This window comes from Stigmatopora nigra, chromosome 9, assembly GCF_051989575.1.
Source record: "Stigmatopora nigra isolate UIUO_SnigA chromosome 9, RoL_Snig_1.1, whole genome shotgun sequence".
NCBI classification, from domain to species: Eukaryota; Metazoa; Chordata; class Actinopteri; order Syngnathiformes; family Syngnathidae; genus Stigmatopora; species Stigmatopora nigra.
In genome coordinates, this window is record NC_135516.1 from 9,885,126 (window position 1) to 9,910,806 (window position 25,681).

Consider the following 25,681-nt stretch of genomic DNA (forward strand, 5'->3'; position numbering starts at 1 on the left):
GTACAAGACATTACATTACATGACATTATGTTATATTACATTGATATTATATATTTGGACCTTAACGTGTTTATTACGCAAAAATAAAAGAAGAAAAGAAAAACACGTTTAAAATAACACTTGAACCAACTGTGAATAAATGTGTTCGTAATGGTTCATCTAAAAAAATATATCATAATTCATGCATGACAGGGTTAATGAGAGTTAGGGAGAGAAAAAGAGGAGGGGTGAGAGACAGAGAAAGGGGGGAGATGGAGAGAGAGAGAGCGAGAGAGATAGAGAGAGAGAGAGATTGGATGAGGGTCTTCCATTGATCATTGATCCACTGCAGGACTTTGTGCGAGAGTGTCAGCGGGGGCTGTAAATTATGGGCTGGTGTTGTCATAGTGCCTGCTCTGCATTGGACATTTCACCTCGCCACGTTAATTTAAAAAAAGCCAAGTAACATTTAGCTGACATTTGCACCAAGCAAGTGCGGCAAGCGCAGCCCACTGTGGCAGATCGCTCGGTCCCCTTGCATTACTCAATCAAACCTGCAGGATTAGGGAAGTCAAAAAGGACTACAGTGGGGTAGCCGGCTTCCACATTTCATTGCCAAGTCTTTCTCCTGAGGGAGGATTTTAAAAAAGGGGATGAAAAAAAACTCATCTGGGCGTTTTTGGAGTGTCTAGTTTGCTTACACGGTGATGCTCCGGCGAGGCACAGCAACGGGAAGAGACAGGTGAGGCGCGGCTGATGAGATGCTTTGCCTTTATTTTCTTTTCTTCCTGTAATAAAAGAGGCTCCGGCTATTCACTTCTCCTCCCCAGCAGCCAAGAGAAGCGAGCAAAGAGAGGGCGGCGAGTAGGCGAGCGGCACCTGCTCCACCTGACCCATCTGGTGCGGTGAGTGGCGTAAATCTTTCCCGTGCAGATGGTACAAGCAAGTACTCCAGTGTGTGTGTATATTCTTCATGCATGATGCTCTACTGGTTTGACCACTTGGCATCATTGGAACTGCTCTTTGTGTCTGCTGCAAGTTGCTGTTGGTTTATCTCTGGAGATTTGCTGCATGCACCATGAAGGGATTTTTTTTCTGTTAACATGTTGCTTGCAATTTTTGGTGTGATTCTTGAGCAAAAAAATTGCCATCATAACAAGGTTCCCCCATAGAGACAGTGAATGTTTGGTTATGGCTCCCTAGTAATAATACTAAAGGATGGATTGGATAGTTTAGAGGCAATAGAGCATGACATTCAAGATGTGGAAACTATAAAAATGTATAGTAATGGGAAATAGTATTTTTTGGCAATAGGCTGAAGCTTTTGCAAAAAGGCAACAGGTAAAAAAAAAACACATTTCGCAATGTAGTAGCAAAGTTTTTCCACTAATTAAAGTGGGACAGTTGCCATTGACGGCGCTATACGTCTAATTATTTTGACTGCAAAGGGTGGCGTCCATTCTAAATGGATTGGACACCTAGTGCTGTCAACAACACTGGAAGATGAGCATTCAGGGTCAGTCCGTGAGTTAATGGGGGTATGCTACTGCTTCCAATGTAAGAAAAATAATGAATACCTACTCCATGTGTATGTGTGTGTGTGTGTGCTGGGGATTCCTTTGTCCAGTGTCTTAATGCAAATTAGCCCAAACCTTCACACCCAGCAAAGGGCGTGCTCACTCATTTGATTGACGTTGTATTGTTATTTGCCTGTTCGTCCCCGAGGCCTAAAGCAATTAAATTCCCCCCATTGCTGCGCTTTATGTTCCTTCTCGGAGTTGAAATTTGAAAACAAAAGGTTAGAGAGCAAATTAATAGGGGTAAACGAACGGGCCTTTCCGCAGAGTGGTCGTAGGAGCAAGTAATTAAGTCCAATTGCAATCTGTCGCCGGGGACGGACGGTGGAGAGAAACGCTAGCGGCGGGCCAACGAGCGTTGGAGGAAAGGCTTGTGAATGGTGTCCCTGTTAGCGTTGACTTTCACACAGACGGCCACACAGCAGCCGTGCGAGCAGGTGCTGAGCCCCGGCACCCCGCAGCGAGCTCGGCGGACAACAGGTGCAGCCTCGGGCTCTGTTTGGAAGGCATTTTTGCAGCCTCTCCGATTAAAACGTGCAACAATGACCTGACATAATAATTGGGCAATGCATATACAACAGGGCGTGCAAAAAAATGATGAAATTTGGCCATTGTGTGCTGTCATTTAAAGCATTTTGATCCCAAAATAAGCCTAAAACGATATTAAAAGGAAGAAAAAAATCATACTGTGGATGCTAATTTATGATAGCTTACATTGAAAGATTGTTTCACTTCAATAATAATTAATTATTATAATTATAAAGACATAACAGAACCAAAAATATATACATCTATTGTCTGCCTGTACCTGCCATAAAAATCGAATCCATCTTGTTAGTACTTACTGTTCGAAACTTAAATCCCAAGCTTGAGTAACTATCAACAGAGCCGTCTACTACAATGAAACAAATAGAGCAAAACCTATAAAAACAAGCTCCTAAGTAGCAGCAACTATACCACCAACAAAGTGGGAACTATTCGAAGCAATAAAGCGTCACTGTCTGTATGTAAAATCTATCTAAGGGAGCTTTTTGGGTGTCCATTGGGACACTTAATGAGCTCTATTGATCACATCGGATCCTATTCAATCACACATCCTAAGCCACAAACGGGGCATCTCAAGCACGATAAATAGATTGGATAGGAGCATAATATAGTTGTTGACAAGGAGAGTAAATCAGATTGGCATGGCGGGCTTGGGGCTTGACGAGGAGCGTGTTTTGTGGTGACGCTGAGACAAAATGTTGAATGGGGACAAACCACACTTTGGCCCTTCTTTTTTTTGGCCAAGTGAATACTTTAAGCAATTGCTAACAAATTGCCCCTTTCTACCTTTTAGTATAGAGAGAGGAACATTGACTGAATCTACCACTTCCAGTAATTTAACCACTCTGTCCTTTAAGATGAATTTGCACTTGAATCTAGAGCGGCTTAATAGCGCTTCAGACGAGGGGGAACGTCAGCTCACAAAGATTAACCCTTTGTGAGGTAGCCGTTCAAAATACTATTGAGGAAAAAAAATTAAGTATTATTCATTTTTTTTTACCAGGATGTATTTCGGTTTTTCTTTTCTTATTCATTTGTTCATTTCCTGGATCATTTATCCTCAAAGGGTTCGCAGAGGGTGCTGGAGTCTATCCCAGCTAACTATGGGCACCAGGGACCCTGAATTGGTGGCCAGCCAATCACAGGGCAGAAGGAGACACGCAACCATTCATAATTACACACATAACTATAACTAGGGGCAATTTTGAGTGTTCAAACAACCTACTATGTATGTTTTGTGGATGTGGGAGAAAACCAGAGTACCCAGAGAAAACCCACACAAGCCCAGGGAGACCATGCAAACTCCACACAGTGATGAACAACCTGGGATCAAACCCTTATCTACAGAACTGTAATGCGCTAACCACTTCTATCTACAATTTTTTTCTACATTCAAAAAATATATATTCTAAAAATAATTACATATAATAGTAGCTCTACTTACAATATTATTTGGTTCCAGAAGTGGTTTTGTAACTTGAATTTTTCATAAGCAGGGATGCATTTTACATGTAAAAGCTGAGTAGTCGGGAGACAATAGGTGAGCTTATTTCAAAATAAAATACAGAATACATAAAGTCTATTTACATTTCAGTGGATGTTTGACTTTTTGGAGACTTTGCATTTTGTAACTTGAAATTTATTTCACATTCTAAGGCAAAACATTACCTTTCTATAACCAAATTATTATTATCTTATTGAGAGGTCTGATGGGTCAGAGACGTTTCCATAGCGCATATAGAAATGCTGATTATTGTTGTTACGGTACCGCTGGGGGTGACGTGGTTTGACACCAGTGCACCATTTCTCCTGCCGGTGGGCCAGTTCACCACTTAAAAAGGATGCAAAAATCTCCAAGCCTCAGGGCAAAAGATCAAATGAAGCCAGCCGGGCAAACATCTGATGCATGACTTGATCCAACTGGGACCTTGGAGACTGGGACCCACAACAGTCCAACTGGGAATCTTCTAATCCTGAGGCGGCTATTCAAAAATACTGCAGCCTTCCATGCAAAACCTGGGCCGTGATGAGGCGTGATGCCTTCAGGTGCCTTTTGGGGCCTTTCAACAGAAATCTCACAGATGTTTCAATAGCCAGGGAGAATAATAATGTCTGCAATGACACCAGTTGTCCTTTATATGCAGATTGTAACGATCTGGTTGGTGCGAGCCAATGTGCTACATTTTTTGTGCTTGTGAAGGGTTGCGTCATTCTTCCAGTATTCATGCATTGTTTTTCTTGGGTTCACTTCTTCTTCTTTTTGTCCCTGGCAGATTGAGCCGCAACATTAGCCACGTAAAACTATTGTTTTCAGCACAGGCCTCTCACAAAATACTTTATAGCAGCCATGCATCCTTTTTTTTTATGACTTGATGTCCTTACTGATATCACCCGAGGTGCTAACTTGTTATTTTTTTGTTTGGCATCTCGGTATCTTTAGCACATTATGGCCTAACATTTGGAATGGGTTTTTTTTTCTAATGATTTATCACTTTAACATGATATAGTTTGCAGGGCGGTGATGAAAAAGGGCATTTTAATGCTTTACGTAACTGTGAGCTACATTTACATGGAAAAAAATGAAAAAAAAATGATTTGAAAGATCTTTCTACTCTTGCACCTTATTTAAATAAACCATGTTTAACCCCAACTCAAACTGCCATCCCCCCCGTTAATAAAACAAGCAAAGTAACCTTTCCTCCAAATGCCTCTGCAGAAGCACTCAATCTCCCTCTTTGAAAATCGACGTATTTCCCTGCTTTTGTTTCCCATCAAATTCCGCCAGAGTCTCGGCCAAAAGCGAGCTTTCGCCACGGCAGCTTAGCCAGCGACATTTGCGAGACTTTTTAGCGCGAGATAAAGGCGCATCCGAGTCCTTTGTCTCCCGGCTGTACTCGAGACGCTTTTCAAATCCTGACTGAAGCTTTCTTGCTGCTAATCTATCTCCTCCAAATATAAACCTGTCCATTCTAATAACACTTTTCTATAAAACTACGTGAAGCAAAACACCAATTTCCCTACACCTGTGATCAGGAGAGGTATTAGTCGTGTACGTTAGTCTACAATTTAAAGCATTTTGCCTTTTTTTAAACCTCTACTGTGCTAAGACCCCCTATTGTGAGCTCTGATCCTCTTAGCCGGCTTGTCAAAAGCTCTAAATTTACCCATATCGGCGATCCCCCCCGCACACAAAGAACAAGACGTCAGAAATAGGCGAGAGCTCATTTTACATCCACCGGCGCCTTATTAGCTAGTCTGATCAAGAAAATAGAAATCCAAATCCAATGGGAACCCTGTTTTTTTCCCCGTTTTTTTTTATTACGAGGAGCGCAAAGTGAAATCACAAAGCTATTGTGTTACGTGATTCGATCTTGATTGTGGTTATACATGGCTGGAGCGTGCATGCGCCCCAGTCTGGGCTGATGGTACGTACGTGTGCGCCGCATACTCATGCGCTGGCCCTCCAGCTTCGGGCTGTGCGCTGAATGTATATGCGCTTACTGCAGTCAAACTCCACTTAGTAACATTTGCCCTTGCTGCAGCGCGCTTTGGACGCCGACCAGCGTTTCCGTTCAACCCGTTTATTATCTTGCCATTAAGTCGTCATGTGTCTTTTCTGACAACTCTTTGCTAGCTATAAAGCCGCCTCCGTCCGTCCATTTATCACACACGCGTCCATTATCGCATAACACGCCGCGGCCAGCGACGGCCGGCGTGTCTGGCGTTGGCGCCTATTGGCGGCATGACCCGATTGGACGAGAAGTCTAAGTCTCGCTGGCTAGACTCCATCCCTGTCCATCCAGTTTTAATTACCTACGCCGCTCGCCCTAGAGGGAGGCGTCTCGTCCTCGTTTGCGTCCACTTTTCCTGCTTTTCATCTCCTAGTCTTTACCTCGTTCATTCAGCATTACTAATTTGCTGGTCTTTCCCTGACTTTTCTTTATCACGCCCTACACAAAACAGGCCTAACCCGCAGCTTGCGTCAAAAGGCCTACGCGGGGTTAACCTTTTTTGCATTAGCATATAAATGACCCTGCAAGATTGAATAGCATTTTGGGATATTTAACAGCAAACGACACATTCCCTTCAATGTGATTAAAGCGTCTAGCAAGGAAACGGACAGGCACTTTAGCAAATATCGCCTTGAACTGGATAAGATAAAGACTTGACACTGTGTAGCTATCGTACAATTGTCTGTCATTGTATGTGTGTGCTAAATTTCTATTCTATTTATAAAAGAGAGCATGTGATCTGGTCGAGGATCAGAAATAAATATGTATGTGTCCTTTTACTTCTTTCCAAACTATCTGGTTGGACAAAATGTGGGTGCTGATGTCATCCTGGAGAATTTTTGAAAAGGACTATTATACCCTTAGTGCCCATATCCAATCATAGAAGCGATATCTACCAGTCCAATTTCACTCAACTAGGTAGGGCGGTATCACTTGTACGATTCTTTTAATGGATATGAAATTGACAGAGTAGTTTATATGCCCTAGGGCTATTTCATCAGGTACATTTGCACAATCTAATGGGATCCAGTTCAGGAACTGTGGTAAAAATGGAATTTTATTATCAGCTTTCAGACAGGATCTCATTATATTGCACAAACTCTCTTGTTGAAATAACCAGGCATTGTGCTGTTTCATTTTTTTTTAATGGCACTAATGGGTGAATTCAGAAATTTATTTCTACACTATAAGCATTCATATTTGCAGATCAAATCTGGAAGTTTTAGAACGCTGGGTTGTTCATTTCGGTAAAAGAAGTAACTTTAATACTGTTTAATTATGATTTATTTAATGTCAAAGTTATAATTATTCAAAGAAGCATTATGTGTGCCAACCTATATAAATATTTAGACTTGCTTCAATTATTTAAGGACTCATTTTCTGGACTACTTTATCCTCACTAGGGTCGCGGGGGGTGCTGGAGAATATCACCCTGAATTGGTGGCCAGCCAATTATAAGGCAATATAAGAACTATACATTTCTTATGTTTTTTATCCTTTTTCTTTCAGGTATAATTTTTGAAGTCATTTTTTTAAACATCACTAGACATACTAGCGGCGTAGCAATATAAATCATTTCTTAAATAAGTGCAAAAATAAATATAGAAAGATGAATGCAGCTCTAAATCAATTCTCTTCCAATTTTACTGTGCAGATCCTTGGCTTTTGATTTTTTTTCTTCCCAGCCCTTTGAGAAAAGGCATGACTTAAAAAAAAGGAAGATAGATGGACACCTTTGTCAAAAAGCCATTCTAGATTCGCTTCACATTTTCCGTGGGCTCAATAAAAAGCCTGCTGTAGGTTCATTAATGAAGCTCTATTGCGAGGCGGATGGATGCAGTTGTATGAAGGTGACCCACTTCTCCCAGTTTAGCCCATGTCTGTGCCATTCTACCCTCGGGCCATTTGACTTCATTGGGGGATTTAACCTGCTCACTATCTTCCGTTCAAAGTGAGAAAAAGTACAGACTTTTTCTTTTATCTGACTTTGGATCACAAAGACTGAAGATGACAAAAGGCAACATTTGCTTCTTCAACCTTTCTCTGCTTGATCAAGTCATATCAAACAATTGATAAAGATCTGCTACAGAACTACCCCGCCCAGTCCATCCCCCTCCTTGCTCAGAAACTACAGACCCTATAGTAGTACTTCCAAAGTGTCAAAGGTGCGGCCCGCGGGCCAAATCTGGCCCGCCGCACCATTTTGTGCGGCCCGAGAAAGTAAATCATGAGTGCTGACTTTCTGTTTTAGGATCAAATTGAAATGAAGAGTATAGATGTATATTAAATTTCCTGATTTCCCCCCTTTTAAATCAATAATTGTCATTTTTTAATCCATTTTTTTCTGTGTAAAAAGCTAAATTAAACATGGTTTTAGATCTAACTGAATATTCAGGGATTTTAATCCAGTTCTTTTAATACATTTATAAAAAAAATCTAAATATTCCATCTAATATGGCCCGGCCCACATTCACATCCAGTTCTTTTAATTCATTTATTTTAAAAAATCTAAATATTATATCTAAAATGGCCCGGCCCACATGAAATGGAGTTAATGTTAAAAGGGCCCACGAACCAACCCGAGTCTGCCACCCCTGCTCTACATGAACACTGACATTTTCCCGCATTTGGTTTTGCTGGCAACGAAGCTCGTGTGGTTACGCTCGAGAGTGAACCTGACATCTTTGCTTTTATATCTACTGCAACAGAGCCGACGAGCTTTGCTATCGGTTGCTAGGGTAACAAAGGCAGGGAGGGAGTGAAGTGGCTGCAGCACCAAAGCAGTGAAAGGCTGTGCTTTTCTTCCCGTAGAGCTAATCATAACCTCGGATCGACTACAACAAAAATAAAAACACATTTTGCTCATTTGCCCTTTCCCCGTCAAACATAAATTAGACATCTAACGCCGACAAGGGCTAAATATGCGCCTCCTATCAATGTCTACACTGCAGTGTGGTACTAAAAGCAGCCATATTCCTCTGGCACATTGTTACTTTGTGTTCCAAAAAGTACCGCTGAGCTTCCTTAGATTTATGTATCATTACGGCTAGTAAATAATGCCCACCGCGGCAAGAGATGGAGCACTCGTGTCTCTGTTTTGCAGGATGAAAATATATCGATTTTGTTCTACCGCCTCGCACCCAAAAAAATGAGCACATTCAACAAACACTTTTGTGATGGTATTAGAGGTAAATTCGATATCTATCATGTCACATTGAATCATAGAAGATGGGATTTACAAAATTCTCCATCTGCCCTTACAGTTTTAGTCCCATCTGATGTGTAAAAAGCCGATAAAGGTGCAAACAGGTGAGCACAGTGCTTCCGACAACACGCCGATTGGTTAATGATGCGAGTGTTGGCAGATGATTCGTTAATAGTTTGCTTGATGAGGCGAAATTACGCTGCCAGACTTACTGTGCATCCCATGATAACCGTGTCAGAGTCACGCCATTTAATTCAATCATAGCAACGCGATCTGACACATACTGCGCAATGCACGTACTTGCTTCTAATGACTGGGCTGCTTGCCTTCCCCTTGATTTTATTACATTGGTTTTATGACACTGCAGGTTTGTTAACTGTCTTTTGGTCTTTTTCTCATAACAGCTGCGACTTAAAATATATTTAAAAAAATAATAATCCTGTTAAAGAAAACACTGAGGTGCATAAAAAACTGTGATTTCTCCCTTGTTAATATTTTAAATAGAAAGTGCTAAATTTCATGTTCATGTTTGAAAAGAGGGATTTGGGTGTGAATGGATGGGAATTGTCAGTGGAGAAAACATATAAACATGTTACTTACTGGCTTGATGGAAATAAGCGAATTGTGATCTTTAGGGAGAACCAGCAACTGGATCCAAATTCTGTTTGGTTTGTTTGATCTGGTCCCGGGTGGGTGCATGGGCAGTAGATGTAGAACATTCATCCAACTTGCAGAACATTGTTTTTAAAGCTTGCGCCAGCCCAGCTATGAAAAAATAAAAAATAAATAGATAAACAGTCAGAAAAGTGGTGTTTTGTTGCAGTCTGAATGGAAAACCTGAACATGCAAAATATGACATTAATTTACTGCAAGAAAACAAGATCCATATACAAAAGAGGATACACAATAAAGCAAGTTGAAACATCAGATTACATTTAGCAAAGGAATGACTACTTTTTTACCGATACTGCTTGTTTACATCCATGGCCATAATCAAATGGCAGTGGCGGCCTGGCGACTGAAAGTCAGATGAAAAGACCCCATGCTTCCACGTCCCTGTAGTTTTTTCAACCTCACATCTATTTATGCAATATATTTTTTTTTCCATTTGAAGATTGATTCGTGTCGCCGTAGCAACAATCACCTTGTGTTTTTTAAACAGAAAATATAGCACTTTCTTATCACACACAGAGTTTGAAAGGTTAAAATAACAGGATAGGGACGCTGATGAAGGAGGAAAAATATGAAATGAAAAGAAATAAGTGAGTTCTGCTGCAGTGGGAAACACAAAATAGGGTTTGGGGTTTATTATTATTATTTGTCACATTCTTTATTCAATCCCAGAGTTTCTATCTGGTCATGACATTTGAGCCGTGTTGCGCAGCAACTAAAAAACAAAAACTTTTGTACTGCACCCCTGTTGCTCTTCTTGTTTTGTTATATTTATTTATTTCTTTTGCATCTCTTTGTCCTCGTCTAAAGCTTCAACTGCCAAAGCCAATTCAATTTTACACACCAGCTGTTTAGTTTACTCGCAGGCGTTCCGATAAAATTGAATGCTTTTTGCAATAACAGATTTTCATTGGCATCTGTTTGCGCTTGAATTGTGTGTTTGGACCTGGATGCTGTTAAAAATTTAATAATGGATTACTCTAAAAAAAAAATGGTATTTCATTATTGCCAGTTTCACTCTGTTTATGCGGCAATACACAAATTAGGGAGGGTGGAAATTTCCAACTGGAAATGAAAACGTTTAGATGAAAAACAGGGAATAAGCACGTTAATGGAAGATGGTAGTCGATACTCGTTGATTTTATCGTGTGACGAGTCGTAATACAAAATTGAGAGTTGATTTTTAACATTCAAACCAGAGCCCAAATCACCATAACACAATGCAAAGAGTAAAATCAAGTTTGGAAAGCACAAAACAAGATCCATAAAGGCCAAATGTTCTTCCTCAATTGCTACAAACCCATGATTGTGTACCCACACTGCACTTTTGCCCTTTAAAAACATTCCCATCACACAGCCGCATACCCTCCTCCTTGTTTCCTCAATTTCATCTCCAAAAGAAAAAGTCATCCACTTTTGCAGGCGATTTACCCAAAATAAAACCTCCATATGTCCGTGCAGAAGGACACCAAAGCACTACAAACATATCCACTCAAAGTGGCTTTGTATTCTGAGACTTTTTTTGTCCCATTGGAGTGTTTTATGGCTGTGAGAATCCTCTTCTGTTTCAACACTCTTGACAATGGAATGACATTTTGGACAATAGAGCTCTATTACACCCCAAAGCGACAATAGGAGCACTTTTAGCCTTCTCGCTGCCGCCAGCTTGGTGGCAGCGGTCCCACCACTGCACTTCTGACCCTACCACACAATGCGATGTAAACCAACGCTAGAACTGTGACGTAAATATCCGCAAACTATCGACCAGTGGGGTAAAAATGGATGATTATCCAGGAAACTATGTAATTCTGCATTGTAACCCACTTTTTTGACTAAAATAATCCTGTAGATGGCAGCATTTTAACAACGCAAGCCAAAGTATACTCGTGTTTTGATAACTACTGTCGATAACAAAGTGGTGTTATCCATGTAAAGGCCACAGTATATTAAAATAAGAAAAATGGATTGGCGTAGGGGTTAACTTTACCATGTCTCTATTTCGCCAATATTTTTATGATGCTAACCTTTGTTTCCATGGTACTATTTACTTTTCATTTGTCTGGATCAACATCTCTAGAAGACCCAGCTTTCTTCTTGAAGCCATAATATCAAAAAAGGAGGGCAAAAGAAGTCTGAGAATACCTCATAGATAACAAATTGTAAATGTGCACGGATACAAATACTTCAAAATCTTCTAAAGTACAGAAGTGAATATATTTGTATAGCATGAATGGCTCATAAACAAACATTTACAAGCTTGGCAGTCGATGCAGAGTAGATATTGGTTGGAATATGTGGCAAAAAAAGAAGAAGCTTTTGAAATAAATTCCCATCTCTTTCTGACTTTGTTAACAGTGCCTGTACTCTGCTGCCATGGCAACCATGGGTCCTCTACTCACATTTTTTCTCCTGCTGCTTCATCTGGTTGATGGCTCATTCCCAGAGGAGCCCAGTCCACTCAGCTACATCCCTCTGGAGGGTATGCGTCCTTGTGTATGTGTGTGTGTGTGTCGCCTTGATGTATGGCTCCATGATATATGTGGAAATTAGGGGTCACAAGTCCCAGCCTTGGAGTGGTATCAGATCAAAACCACACTTGGGCATCGACTGAATTAGTTTGGATTTGAACAGACACGTGGAGACCAAAGAAGTGATAGACATTTCAAAAAGACTAGCTTGACATAGGAGAAGATCACTTTGGCAAAGAACAGGGGAGAAGAAACTATAGAGATGGATCACGTCGTCCTTTCCCGCTGACCTGTAGCCAAGGACAATCAGACATTTTCTCAATCAGTCTCCAAGCATTCAGAGCTCCCCACAGAGGCAGTTGTCATCCTCTTTGAAACGTCGGATCAGTCTCATTGGGCTCTCTCTCTCTCTCTTTTGGCCCATTTGTAGTCTCTCATTAAAAGAAAGAAAGTACAAATACTTTCTGACTCCAAAAACGATCTCAAACTGCCGCTCTCATTAGAGCGGCACGCCGAACACACAAAAAAAAAAAACACCCAGCACATTTAACTGGTATTTACAGGCTGCGCTACACAATAGCTGCTGCTTTTTTAACACAAGAGCATCATGACATCAATTAGGGTTGCATTAAATAGAGCATTAGGGAGCCCGTTCCGAGGTTCGCAGTAGTTCTATTCAGTAAATATTCAGTAAGGGGAGAAACTAGTACTGCACTCAATATTATAGAGGCTATTTGTAGTGTTCAAACTGCTCTACAGATTTGAAAGTAGTCTCAATTTCAACAAATATGACAACAACAACAAAAATTCCAATCCTTTTAAGTCTTTAACAGTCGACTTTGTGCCTATGACAGTGGTAAGGAGGTACCCCGTCTTCCTGGGTAGAGCCCACCGTTCCGCACAGAAACAGGAGCTGCACATCCAGACGGTTCTCCAAGTCAACCGCACACTTTACATAGGAGCCAGGTAACCAACGGCAACCGCCTCCAACTGTGTGTGACTGATATTCTCACATTCATATCTTTCATTTGATGCTTCCATCTGCTGGCACTGAAAGACTTTTTTTTTTTGGTTTGGCTCCCATTAGCGATGATTAACGTTTGACTGGGGATACATAACACAAGTAATTTGAGTATAAATACATATATATGTATAGAGATATCGTACAGAACGAACTAGGCAATTTGACAAATGTCCTGCTTTTGTAAAGACGTCAAAAGTCTAATTGTTGGTTTTGTCAATGTCAAAAAATATAATGTAGATCTGAATTGAATTGAACTTATTTATAAAATACAATGGCAAAAGGAAAACATATGTTTTGGGGGTTGTTATTGATAGAGAATAATAATTAAAAAATAGCTAGTTCAATAAAAATGTGGCTCTATTTAGCCACTTAAAACATAAAAAATATTGGGTAAGCAAGTTGGATTAATAATCAATATACTACTACTAAAAATCTACTTAGCTCAACTTAAAATTTTCTTACTATCCTATTATCCTTTAAAATATTTTTTTAGGCTATACTGGCTCTAAACTCACCTTGAGACAAACCAGTTCATTTTTTAAAGCTACAAATCCTCGCAACTACATTTACATATTTTCTCCTGAGGCTGTTAAATGTACTAATTACTGAACGTGGGTAGTTTTCCCTAGATTTTTATCTAGTTTGGATTGGGGGTGGATTTTAGGTCTATAATTAACATTAATTTAAATTACACATTGAAGGAAAACCAATTCAGCAACAACAAAAAAATCATATCCTTAATTTGCACACCCAATTGTATTTCTGTGTGACAATAGGGATGATTTATACCGAGTGGAACTGGACAACATGGCAGGTGATGAAATGTTTTACAGCAAGGTAATAGTCATTTTGTTGCACACGTCAAATGATTATCCTTAACAATCATATTTCCATAATCCGTTTTGCTTCTCTTTTCAATAGAAACGCACTTGGGACTCCAACAAAAATGACATTCGAGTGTGCCGAATGAAGGGCAAACATGAGGTATTGTGCATACACACACACACACACACACACACACACACACGTGTATCAACACCATCTGCATAAACACACACACACACAACAGGTGTTGGTTCCCTTATTGTTAAGAAAAACTGTGTTAACCAAAAACAAGTTTGAATGTCAGTAGCAGAACACAATTTTATAAACCAACATGTCAAGGGAGTGACCTTATTGATTGGGAATGGCAGATAAGGGATGTCTGAAGGCCTTGAGCAAGCTAAAGGTCAAATCGGTGCATGGAATAAAAGTCAGGGTATAATTTACTTTTGAATGATGGCATCTGCAGCAGTAGTTTAAAAAATAAATGGACGTGTTGGATTCCAATATAATAGATGAGCTGCGAGGCTTTTGCACAGAAGCAGTCAGTGCAAACAATTACAAATAAGAAACCTAGACTGATTTGGTATCGTTTCCTGAGGCTGTGTTTGTTATAGTTATTGAGAAAATAGGACCTAGCAAGATAAATGTCGACTCTATCCACTCACTAGATATTTTGCGGTGTGTTAGAATTATAATTCTTTGACAAAAAAGGATCGCTTGGGCTGAAAAAGTTATAAAAAAAAACAACAACAACCTTGGTTTAGATCTCATTAGGTTTTTCCATTGAACGTACGAATACTGTTCCATTAGCTCAGCTTGTAAAAGAAAGACTGAGGGAAGAATTGAATTGCTTCCTCATTAATCCATCTTCTTCATCCTTAGCACTTGGCACAGGTGGCAGGAAAGTTGTTTCACCGTTAAAAGGCTTGTTTGATCCCTCAATATACACATTTTATTCCAAGCTGTCTCCCTCGATACGGCCAAAGCTTCATTTTGCTCCACTGCGCTTTCAAGTCTTTTAAAATTCTTGAAAATTGGCAGAGGTTAGACGAGTCGAGTTTCATCTTCGCTTGCCGTTTCATTAATTTCGACTTCATCAACACCCTCAACCGAAGACAGCTACAGAGTGTTATTTCCACTCAGGATATATCATTTATTTTTCCTTTTTTAGGTGTGTTCTTACACTCCTTTTATATTCTTTTTAAACAAAACTGAGAGAAAAAAAACACTCAATAAAATAGAAGTGCGATATTTTCACGACTACAAGGCGCACTGCATTTAAAGGCGCACCCTCAATGAATTAAAAACATCTTAATTCTTTTTCTATATATAAAGCACACTGTTTTTATTTCTAATCAGAAAGATACCTTCTAGAATGAGTAAAAGTTCAAGCTAAATGTGACCCCATGTCCTGCGAATTCGGCTTTTCTTTCCACCATTGAGCGTACTCAGATCATTTTCATCTTTTGACGCCATTGGCCCATTTCTGCTCGGTTTCCTCAGGGCGAATGTCGTAATTTCGTCAAGGTTCTGCTCCAGCAACACGGAGGCCTCTTTGTATGCGGAACCAACGCCTTCAACCCGCTTTGCGCAAACTACACCGTTAGTAACCTTCAAATGCGTCAGTTGTTCTTTGTGTGTGTTTATCTGCTGGTTCTGACCATGTTGTTCGACTGTTACAGAGAGATACTCTAGAAATGGTGGGAGAACCCGTAAGCGGGATGGCACGATGCCCGTACGATCCGCGGCATGCCAACGTGGCATTATTTGCAGGTATTGCTTGGAATTTCCAACTCATAATGCGCAAATACATTGTTTACCTGACCAGATGATGGAACATCCTCACCTAAAGGCTGAATTGCTTGTTTGGTTTTAATCTTCCTGACCTTGTCCTATCTCTCCATCACTTTCCTCCTCCCTCATCTTGTTAATCTTTCTCCACTCGGGCTCTCAGATGGAAGTCTTTTCACTGGCACCGTGACAGACTTCCTTGCCATCGACGCAGTGATATATCGCAGCTTCGGCGACAGCCCCACCCTCCGAACGGTTAAACACGACTCCAAATGGTTCCGAGGTAACTTACGGGAAGCCATGTTCGAGAAATGTCAACTATTCATGTTGTGTCAATGATATTTTTAAAATATGGCTCGTTGCAAAGTTTAGATTGAAGTATGTACGCAGTATGTGTTGCTGGAATAGATTGATGAACTAAGAAACCCATTTTCAGGAATTTAATTGTCAGTTTTGGACCTGTTAGTCGAAATTGGATGGTTTTACGTAGTTTGCATTAACCATGTCTACTGTGGTTCAAAATTATACTGATACAGACCAGACTATTAATGCATTTATTCTCGATCAAGAACTATTATTGACATTATTCCATTTTTTGCTCCCTATGGCAGATTAAAGTAGATGCGTCTAACATTTAAAAAAGAAACTCTCAAATACATGAATTCCGAACATACTACTTACAGCATTATTAAAAGCCATGAATTGTAAGTGGTGAAGATTTTTCAGATAACAGCACGCTCCAAAACCTTCTGAAAACGCTTTTGGGGTAAAAGATCATTTCCTCTTGTGGAATGCAATTTCCTCGCGCAAAAAAGGAAAACCCACCAGGGCATGTCTGGGTTAGTCTGCTTTTAAAGAAACTACATCAAATTGGAAAGTACCAACCTTCTTGGTCAACAAACATTCAATTCCCATAGACACCTCCAAACATCTCATTGGGTCTTTCCAGAAGAATAGCAACTCATTGGATGGCCAATTCCACATTCACCAATTCAACAACGAGACCTCCCAATACCTTTACCCACAAAATGTAGTCGACATAATATAATGAGCTTCACACGTACACAATTATTTTTAAGTGGAGCAAGCAGAGCCAGAATGATGTACGTATTGAGGTTACTGGATCCTTTGGGTTGACAGCCCCCTTATAAGACAAAGTCAAGCCTGTTAATATTTAAAAGGGGAAAACAAGTCTCGGGTAGATCCAATCTCAAACATTTCAGATGAATAAATGATGACTAATGTTCATTCTTTTGTCCAGGCTGATAAATTAAACATGATATGAATATTCAATGAGCAGCTCTATGGACAGATTGCAACGTTTGCCACTGGTTTAAATCACGTCTGCGTGATTGCCTCACCACTGTCTTTTTCTATTACGATTCCCATGTAGAACCCTACTTTGTGAGCGCCATGGAGTGGGGGTCTCATATTTATTTCTTCTTCAGAGAAATGGCCATGGAGTTTCACCATCTAGAAAAGGTAGCCTCTCAACTCTCGTTTTGTTTCTTTTCCTCTATTGTGGTATTAAAACATCTCTCCATTTGTTGTAATGTCTCCCCATTGGACTGTGATGTGCTTGTTATTGTAGGTAATGGTGTCCCGCGTGGCTCGCGTGTGTAAATCCGACCTGGGCGGCTCGCAGCGTGTCCTGGAGAAACAATGGACTACCTTCCTAAAGGCTCGGCTCAACTGTTCCGTCCCGGGAGACTCGCACTTCTACTTTAACCTCCTCCACGCCACAAGCGGTATTATCCGCATGCAAGGACGTGATGTCATTTTGGGACTTTTCTCCACGCCGCCAAACAGGTAACACACACACACACAAAAAACCAAAGGCTTGCCAATTTAGTTGGTCAGACTAAAACCTTTTTCAGACAACTCCAGCAAAAGTAACACATCTACGCATAGTAACTCATTAGCTGCCATTGATTTCCAATCCATTTGAACTGGAAGGGCAGGCGGTGATTAAACAAATGGCCTTTTTCTTTTCCTATCGTTTTACCTACACTGCAAATTTAAAGTTACTATGCTAGTAGATTATCAAGTAAATGCAACCACTTTGAGACCTTTGAACTCCCCAAACAGAATCACCTATTCACATATTCTGCTAGTTTAAGAATAATAATCCCCTTTTTTTTCATTCATAAATGATCTCTTACCACAAACAAACAGACAATCAAACCTAAATACATACTTTGGAAAAAATCTACTGAAAAAATGAGTTCTATTCTTATGATTGAAGTTAGTCAATGAGTAAAAAAAAAATATTGCTCAATCTGCATCAGAATACAAACAAAATAGTGAAAATATTGATCTATTCATACAGTCGACTATTTCGCAACCTTCTTTCTCTGGCTTCACCAGCATCCCCGGTTCAGCCGTTTGCGTGTTTGACATGCAGCAACTCGCTCAGGCCTTCGAGGGACGCTTCAAGGAACAAAAGTCCCCCGAGTCCATTTGGACTCCGGTACCAGAGGAGACGGTCCCTAAGCCCAGGTATTGCTCATGCGAGAAATGCCAGAATAAGCAGTCATGACTCACCTGGAGTTTTGCTTGCCATTTTTTTGTTTTACAGACCAGGAGGTTGTGCAGTACAGGGGTCTCGATTTAGTTCCTCAACCACATTACCGGATGAGGTGTTAAACTTTGTAAAAACACACCCTTTGATGGATGAGACGGTACCACTGATGGGCCACCGACCTTGGGTGGTCAAGACAATGGGACGGTACAAACACAATGCTTTTTTTCTAGTTAAAGAACTTAAATGTCAGGGATAATTTGCGATTTGAATGGCACAGAGGGAAGAAGATTGATTTCACTGAGTGCCTTTTTCAACCGTCAATATGTCTCGGCAGGTACCAGCTGACGGCTATGGTGGTGGACACAGAAGCCGGGCCCTACAGGAACCGAACAGTTTTGTTCCTGGGTTCGACCCGAGGCACCATTCTCAAATTTCTAATGATTCCTACTGGGGATTCAATGTCACACAGTAGCGTATTCTTAGAGGAGGTGGAGGGTTTCAACCCTGAGAGGTGAGTCACAGGAAAGAGATTTTTGTCCTTGCTATCCGATCGATATCGCCTCTCGGCGTAGTGCTCCATCACGTCTCATGGATTGCTTTTATTTCAGCCCTCAACACTTGGTAATAAAATCAGCTAATCCTAGCCACACTGCTTTATTTACCACTTCAAGCATAAATACACATTTAAAAACAGATTAGGGGGTTTCAAACGCATCATTGTTTGGTGGTAACTTTTTAAATATGCTCCCCCTTTGAGAGGGGAGGGGGGTTATGAAACCACATGAGGTGCTTTGAGATAAGACTGCAATTGATTTCTTTTTGCTGCCATCATAAAATTGGAATAATGCATGGTTAACCCTTTCCGGTGATGAGAAATGTCCTATAAGGGTTGGCGATATGGCAAAAAAAACTTGATTTAAACTAGATTTTTCATTCAAATGGGATGATGTCAAACATGTTATTGTAAATGTATCTAACCTTGTCATTTTTGTCTGTTCAGATGTGGCGAGGACTCGCCTCAGGCCCGCCAGCTCTTGTCGTTGACATTGGACCGCTACAGCCACACCCTGTTGCTAGCGTTCCCGTCCTGCTTAGTCCGTGTGCCAACATCTCGTTGCCACTTGTACTCCCGCTGCATGAAGTAAGGCACACAAGTTAACTTGATTTTATCTCTTTTCATCCTTACACTTTGAGCATAAATAGGTTCATAACTATGTGCTACTGAACTGTGACTTGTCACCTCATTTTCCTATAAGAACATTTTTTTAAAACCCTGTAAATCGAGGAAACTAAACAAATTAAACAAAGAAAAACTTCTTACATGGCAAATTCTAGCAAAAAAATGAAACACACCAGTCTGAACTTTTAATCGAATGATTCTGATTTGATGTTTGATGATGTGCACAGTCGTCACCTTTTTAGCCGTGTTTGCAGCTCTTGCCTTTTGGTCCATTTTCCAACAGTTCCCCCGCGGGGAATAAGCAGAATTGGATCAGCGCTGTAACATTTTGGATTATGTGTTTGCACGCAGGAGTTGCTTAGCCTCCAGGGACCCGTACTGTGGCTGGACCAGAGGCAGCACCTGCTCCTTCCTTCGACCAGGAACCAGGTTAGGCCAACACCTAAATGGACAAAAATAGACTTTTAGTATCAGAACAGAAGTTTGACATTTTTCAGTGACAAAGATCTGACTAACATGGTATTTAAATTAATCGCACTTTTTAGTAAAATGATGCATTCTATTTAAGTGAATTTACCTTTCAATAGACAAAACTGAACACTAAAGTAGTTTAAAATACTGCATGTGTATATACTGAATACAATAATATTATAAGCACTGTATTAGCAGATTTTACTTGTTTAGTTTTACAAAAAAAAACTGCATGGGACACTGACTGCATTCATCCACAAAATATTCTATAGATTCTATTATTTTGAATCCCCTCTGTCACTACATGCTTGGCTGAGCGTGACATATGACCTCCTTGTGGGCAGAGAGCAGAGGAGAAAAAAAATCGATACGAGCATCAACAGCATATCCTATTACAGCCAGTGACCTATCAATACGTGGCAAATCAGTTTCATTGATTATGCTCCACAAACGTGCCTATTCAGATCAAATGTGCAAAGCGATATAATAGGCTCATATCATATTTATTCGCAAATGCAGTGACCAACAATACACCATATATTAGTATTTTTTTAGACCTTTTTGTGAATGACAAAGGCCTGCTTTTCTAATGTGTGATTTTTCTTTCGTTGTAGGCTACCGTTTAAACAAGATGTGGAATATGGAAACACTACATCTCATTTAGGAGACTGCGATGGTAAGTGGCGGTGAATTTTTTAATTTTCAGTTCAAATGGATTGGATATCTCTTAGTAGCAAATTCATTGAAATTCACAGCAGGAGGATGAAAAGAGCCCCTTGATTGGACATCTATAATAGTCAATAAAGCTAAAAGAGTGAAAAAAAACCCATATGTTACACCCAAGTTTTATGTAGCTGTATTCATAATGATATCTGTCGTGACAGTAAGATTGTTACATAGATTGGTGGTTTTAATTTGAAAAATACATCATGTTACGGTGCTTACCCTAAAGTATACCCCATGTAGACATATTTGTCATTAAATTAAATAGCACGCAGAGTAAGCTAATTAGTATGTTTCTGGAAATGACTCAAATGAGTACATTGATCAATTGGATGCATGAATTTTGTACGAGTTTATGAAATACCATCAATTAACTTGCCACATCCAATATGGCGGATACATTAACATATCTAAGTAGAGAGCCTTTCTTAAACTGGCTAAGAGCAGTCTCCGCCTAGTGGCCCAATAACTCATTGCATGCTTTCATTGTCTTATTTAAAGCAGCAATAAACTATTGATGATATCTTTTTGTAATTAATATCATTACTAAACATCACTTAAACACTAACTATCAACTTTGAAAACCTGATATCTGTGATGTATTTGTCAGAGCTGAGATTTTTTTTGTCTTGTCTGACTTGCTTTCGGGTCAGAACTATCCCACATTAGCATTTCAGTTAGAAGTAAAATGTAAAAAAAAGAAAAAAGAAATATAGCTGTCAACACCAGAACCCCATAAAAAGGAACAACAAAGCAATCTTCAATATTATTCAAAACTTTCTCCTTTCAAAATGTGACAGACGGATTGAATATAAAAGAGATCGAATTTTTTATCCTTCTTACTGCAAAAAAAGCAGTGCCCAAGAGAAAAAGTGTCTCATCCAGCTTTATTCTGGATTTCACTCAGTAGAAACAAGAAACCTTTTTTTTCTTCCAAAGGCTTAAGCGTCCTTCTTATTTGAATCCACGTGCAATGTCATTAGATCGGATCTTACAAATTTAAAAGGAGCTTCCTTCCAGTTTTAAACACATTAGTTTTCTTTGAATCGGATACGTGGTCTTCCATGAAAGTGATAGCGCGGTCGGTGACTCCCGAGCTTGAGACAAGCGAGCAGATGGTGCAGATGGGACTGATTAGAATTGGGTGGAAACACTGAAGTCATGCAATGTTGTATCGAGAGAATATGACTAGGTTGCACAATGGAAAGAATGAGGAGAAAGAAAAAGAAAAAGAAAAAAAATGGTGTTTTGCTTTGGTCGGAGCGCCACTTAATGACAAGTCCAGGCTTTTCTGAAACCTTCGGGGGCCTGGAGAGCCCCACGGCCACTGTGGAGAGAAATTTATTGTCTTATATACCGTGCATCATCTGTCCTAATAGGTCTGCGCTCAAAACAAAGCGCAGTGTGAAGTAGTAGTATCGATTTCTTTTGGGTAAATTAAGGCTCAGCAGCTACAAAATGAGAAAAAAATCTTTCCCTTTGTGTATGTTATAGACTACTTTCTTATCTAAGTCATTTCTATTGCTTATGTTTCTCATTCACAAGTGGGGGGAGGAGAATTAGCAGGGATTTAATGACTACAATGTCATTGTGTGAGGGGAACAATCTTATTACTAGATTTTATTAGTTAGCCAAACAAATGTTTGTGCTCGTAGGAATCCTTCAGCAGAGTCTTCTCATCGAACCGGAGAGCCTGGTCTCCCTCAATCTCCTGGTGGCTTCGGCGGTGTCCGCCTTCACCATCGGAGCGGCGCTGTCGGGCCTCGCCGTCTGCTGGATCATGGCTCACAAGCCCAGCAACCGTCGTCACGGCAACACGACTCAGTCGTCTATCCAGCGGCGTGAAAGGAGCCTATTAAGCAACGCGGGCGGAATGGGGGGCTCTGTGCTCAGCGTGACGCGGCCGGGAGGCGGAGAGCGCACCTGCACTCCAGGAGGGGAGACCCTCTTCGTCATGCCCAACGGCTGGGTCAAATCCGGGGAGCTTGACCCCGGTTTTCTGCCCACCCCGGAGCACACGCCTCAGCAGAAACGAAGAGGGCTGCGGCTGTCCGATTCCAACTCCGGTGGATGGGACACTAGCCAAACCTACTTAGGGGGAGGCTCTGTAGGTCTGGGCTCCCCCTTGCGGATGCCCCCCTCGGTTTACCTGACCACCCGACTCTTCCAGCAGGGGGGAGGGGCCCGTCACGGCGGCGAGGGAAGGGGGAACGACGCCCCCCGGCAGCACTACGTCTGCTTGAGCAGGCAAGAAAAAGCGGGTAAGGGGACGCCCAAGGGTCCTTTGAGGAAGTCGGCGGGGGAGTACGTGTACCCCATGACGCCCCAGGACTCGCCCGAGCGTCGGAGGGTGGTCTCGGCGCCCAGTGCGCCGGCCGAGTGCGGCGAGCCCCTCCCTCTGCGTTGGCCGGCCTCGGAAGGCTACATCCTCAGCAGCCACGCCATGGTGCCCGTCCCCTTGCCTCCGCCTCCCTCCATGGCTGCCCCCGGTGGTCAAACATACATGTCCCAACAACACACCCCGGGGCTGACCAGGGCCCTGCTGAGGGGGGCTTTGGAGCGGGGAGAGCTGGGGGAGTTGGTGGACCTCAGCCAGTTGATGAGTAAGAAGAACTGCAATGACAGGACTCAGGCTGGCCAGTGACAGCTGAGGAAATCCAAAAAGGGCCGCATGGGCGCCCTTCCATAGACTTCTCTTTAACCTCATCCAATCCAGTCAGTCCTCTCTTGTCTCCAGACATTTTTTGTGCATTGTCATTCAAGCCTTGTGTCTCGGGCGATGCCCCCCTTCTCCCCACCCTTCATTATCCCAACTGCAAGGCTCCCTCCCAACTGGCTCCGGCGCCCGCCAATCTTTTGCTGGCGAGCACTAATTGGTCCGATGGACGGAGGTTGTTGCCGTGTCTGCATTGCAGAGCTGCCTCGCCTGCCAAACGCGCTCCACGCCTGCAGGCAGAGGGGGCGAGAAAGAAAGGAAGGGAAGAAGGAAGGAAAGAAGGAAGAAAGGGAGGAAGGAAGGAAGGAAGGAAGGGAGGCACTTGGACGCTGCTTTGTGCCAATACTGCGATGCTCTTTGCCAAATAGAAAAACGAAATGGACAAAAGTCTTGGGACACACTACATCATGTTTGTCAGTTTGTTAATTGTTGTTCCCCTCAATCTTTGACTACCCGTCACATCCACTACATTGCCCTTCAGTCATCAAGTTGCAGTTGTCAAAAACAATACTCAACAAAAACAATAACATCCGACAACTAGGCCATTGTTTAGAGCAGTGTGATCATAAATGACAAAACCCTATAATTCAAACACAACACTCAGCACAGATGGCATGAAATAGATTCAAGTGTAGACACATTATTCTCTTATCAAACCATTACAGGACTACAAAAAGAGAGTAAATTTAACCAATCAGCATTCCCTCTGGGGATGACTTTGAAATCTGATGGCTATAAGAAACTGTCAGCTGATGTAGTTGATATTACACAGACCTGCACTCGCAACATGACAGCACATCTGATTGGACGAAAAAAGTACCATCCATATACATACCCGTACTTTAACCAGCCAAGTCAATTAAGGCTGGAAAAACTATAATATGACAGGGTAGGAACAGACCTAATTCTGTCCACACAAGTCCAAGATTTAACATAATGAAAAGCTACAAATTGTCCCAATTCTCTTCTCCATTTAGTTTTACCTTAATTAGAAATGCACACGTTAATGACTCATCACCAGGCAGAAATTAAAGTTATGGCAGACTGCATCATAGGAAGCCAAAGAACTTCTGCTTCCTCTTTTGCTGCATCATTTTTACATTGGAATCCTGACTGTGGTTATTTTTTTTTTGTGTTTAGCGCATTTACGTGCAACACGGCATGCGTGTTAAATGCCTCCGATAGTCCAGGCTCCCTCACGGCGATGCAGGACCATAATTCTTTGGAGAGAGGAGAGCAGGACTGAAATGTCAGCACTATTCCTGCCAGCCAGCCGCATGCTCCGAGTATAATGACGTTGTCGGCATCACGGTGGCACGTTGCTCTTTTCAACCCCCTTGCGCTCCGTGTTCTACTTAATGACCAATAATTCCACAAGGATGTCTGGAAAGGTTTGCAGCAAAACATTGGACTGAGCAAAATGAGAGACTGGAAGAAAGGTGTCATGGATTTAAGTGGGAATACCTTGTCATTTTTTTCCACATCTAACATATTCCACATTAAGGAACACACATACAGTCCAACTGTAATGGCTAAGAATTCTCCTGGAAAGCCTAGAGAAAGGGTCAAGGTCTCAGAGACTGGATGCAAAGCAAAGTGACAGTTACATCGGCAGTGATGGAAACTCCAATGCCAAAAGGGGTAATGGAAATGCCCCCGGCAGGCAAATAGAGCCATAAATTTTCTACCATCAATGTGTCGCATCTCATGAAAGAGTCAGCATTTATAACGGTGCAGCATTGAGATGAATGCTGTGCAAAGAGATAAACAGAAGATAAGCAAAAATGCTGCGTAAAAAAATCCTTTAAATGCAGCTCTACTTTGTACCTGTGCAGATAAGGTTCCATTCAAAGTTGAACTTAAGTAACTAGATATCTTTACTTTAGTATTACCATGAATGTAAAATTATACGCCAAAGCTGCAATTCACTTAATAAACCCACTAAAATCCAGATTTCAACATTTTACAAAGGATAATCCAAGTATGAATGAAATTAGTTTTAAAGAAACAGAATTTTGGTATTCATTCATTCATTTTCTGTACTGCTCATCCTCACAAGGGTCACAACTTAAGTTTAAACACACAAAAACAATGATACTGTTCACAGAATACATAAACAATACTATCAAGGGAAAACTCCAACAGGTTTTTTTTGTCGAGAGCTAACTCATTACTCATTGGCGGTTGTAAAATTACCAGAATTGTTCTAAAAAATGAGCAGTTTTCACATTAACTTGGCATATTTCTACTAACAACTTCTATTGGTGTCATTGGCACTTAAACATGAAAATTGATTCAAATGGATTAAATGTCTATCATATAATGAATACAAAAATGGATTAAGCCTATTAGCTCATATCAACTCTTTTCAATTAAGCCTTTCTGGGGAAATAAAGTACGCTATCGTCTCCATCACATAATGACAGACTTTCCAAGCGTTTCCAATCTGGGTGGGAAATCCCAGTGGA

General features: G+C 41.1%; 1 protein-coding gene across 2 annotated transcripts; it reads left to right on the forward strand.

Moving 5' to 3' along the window:
- The first annotated feature begins 296 nt into the window (after positions 1-296).
- Positions 297-23,988, forward strand: sema6ba (sema domain, transmembrane domain (TM), and cytoplasmic domain, (semaphorin) 6Ba). Of its 2 annotated transcripts, none has more exons than XM_077724591.1 (18): positions 297-721; positions 810-884; positions 11,847-11,970; positions 12,814-12,925; positions 13,760-13,820; positions 13,905-13,967; positions 15,312-15,410; positions 15,491-15,581; positions 15,763-15,882; positions 16,993-17,081; positions 17,191-17,408; positions 17,967-18,098; positions 18,178-18,327; positions 18,458-18,634; positions 19,124-19,264; positions 19,655-19,732; positions 20,389-20,450; positions 22,153-23,988. In XM_077724591.1, exons 3-18 carry the CDS (start codon positions 11,865-11,867, stop codon positions 23,139-23,141), a joined length of 2,688 nt encoding a protein of 895 aa, XP_077580717.1. In that variant the 5' UTR covers positions 297-721; positions 810-884; positions 11,847-11,864; the 3' UTR covers positions 23,142-23,988. The 2 variants fall into 2 exon arrangements, with proteins under 2 accessions (XP_077580717.1, XP_077580718.1); XM_077724592.1 differs by having other exon boundaries at positions 813-884.
- Positions 23,989-25,681: the final 1,693 nt, after the last annotated feature.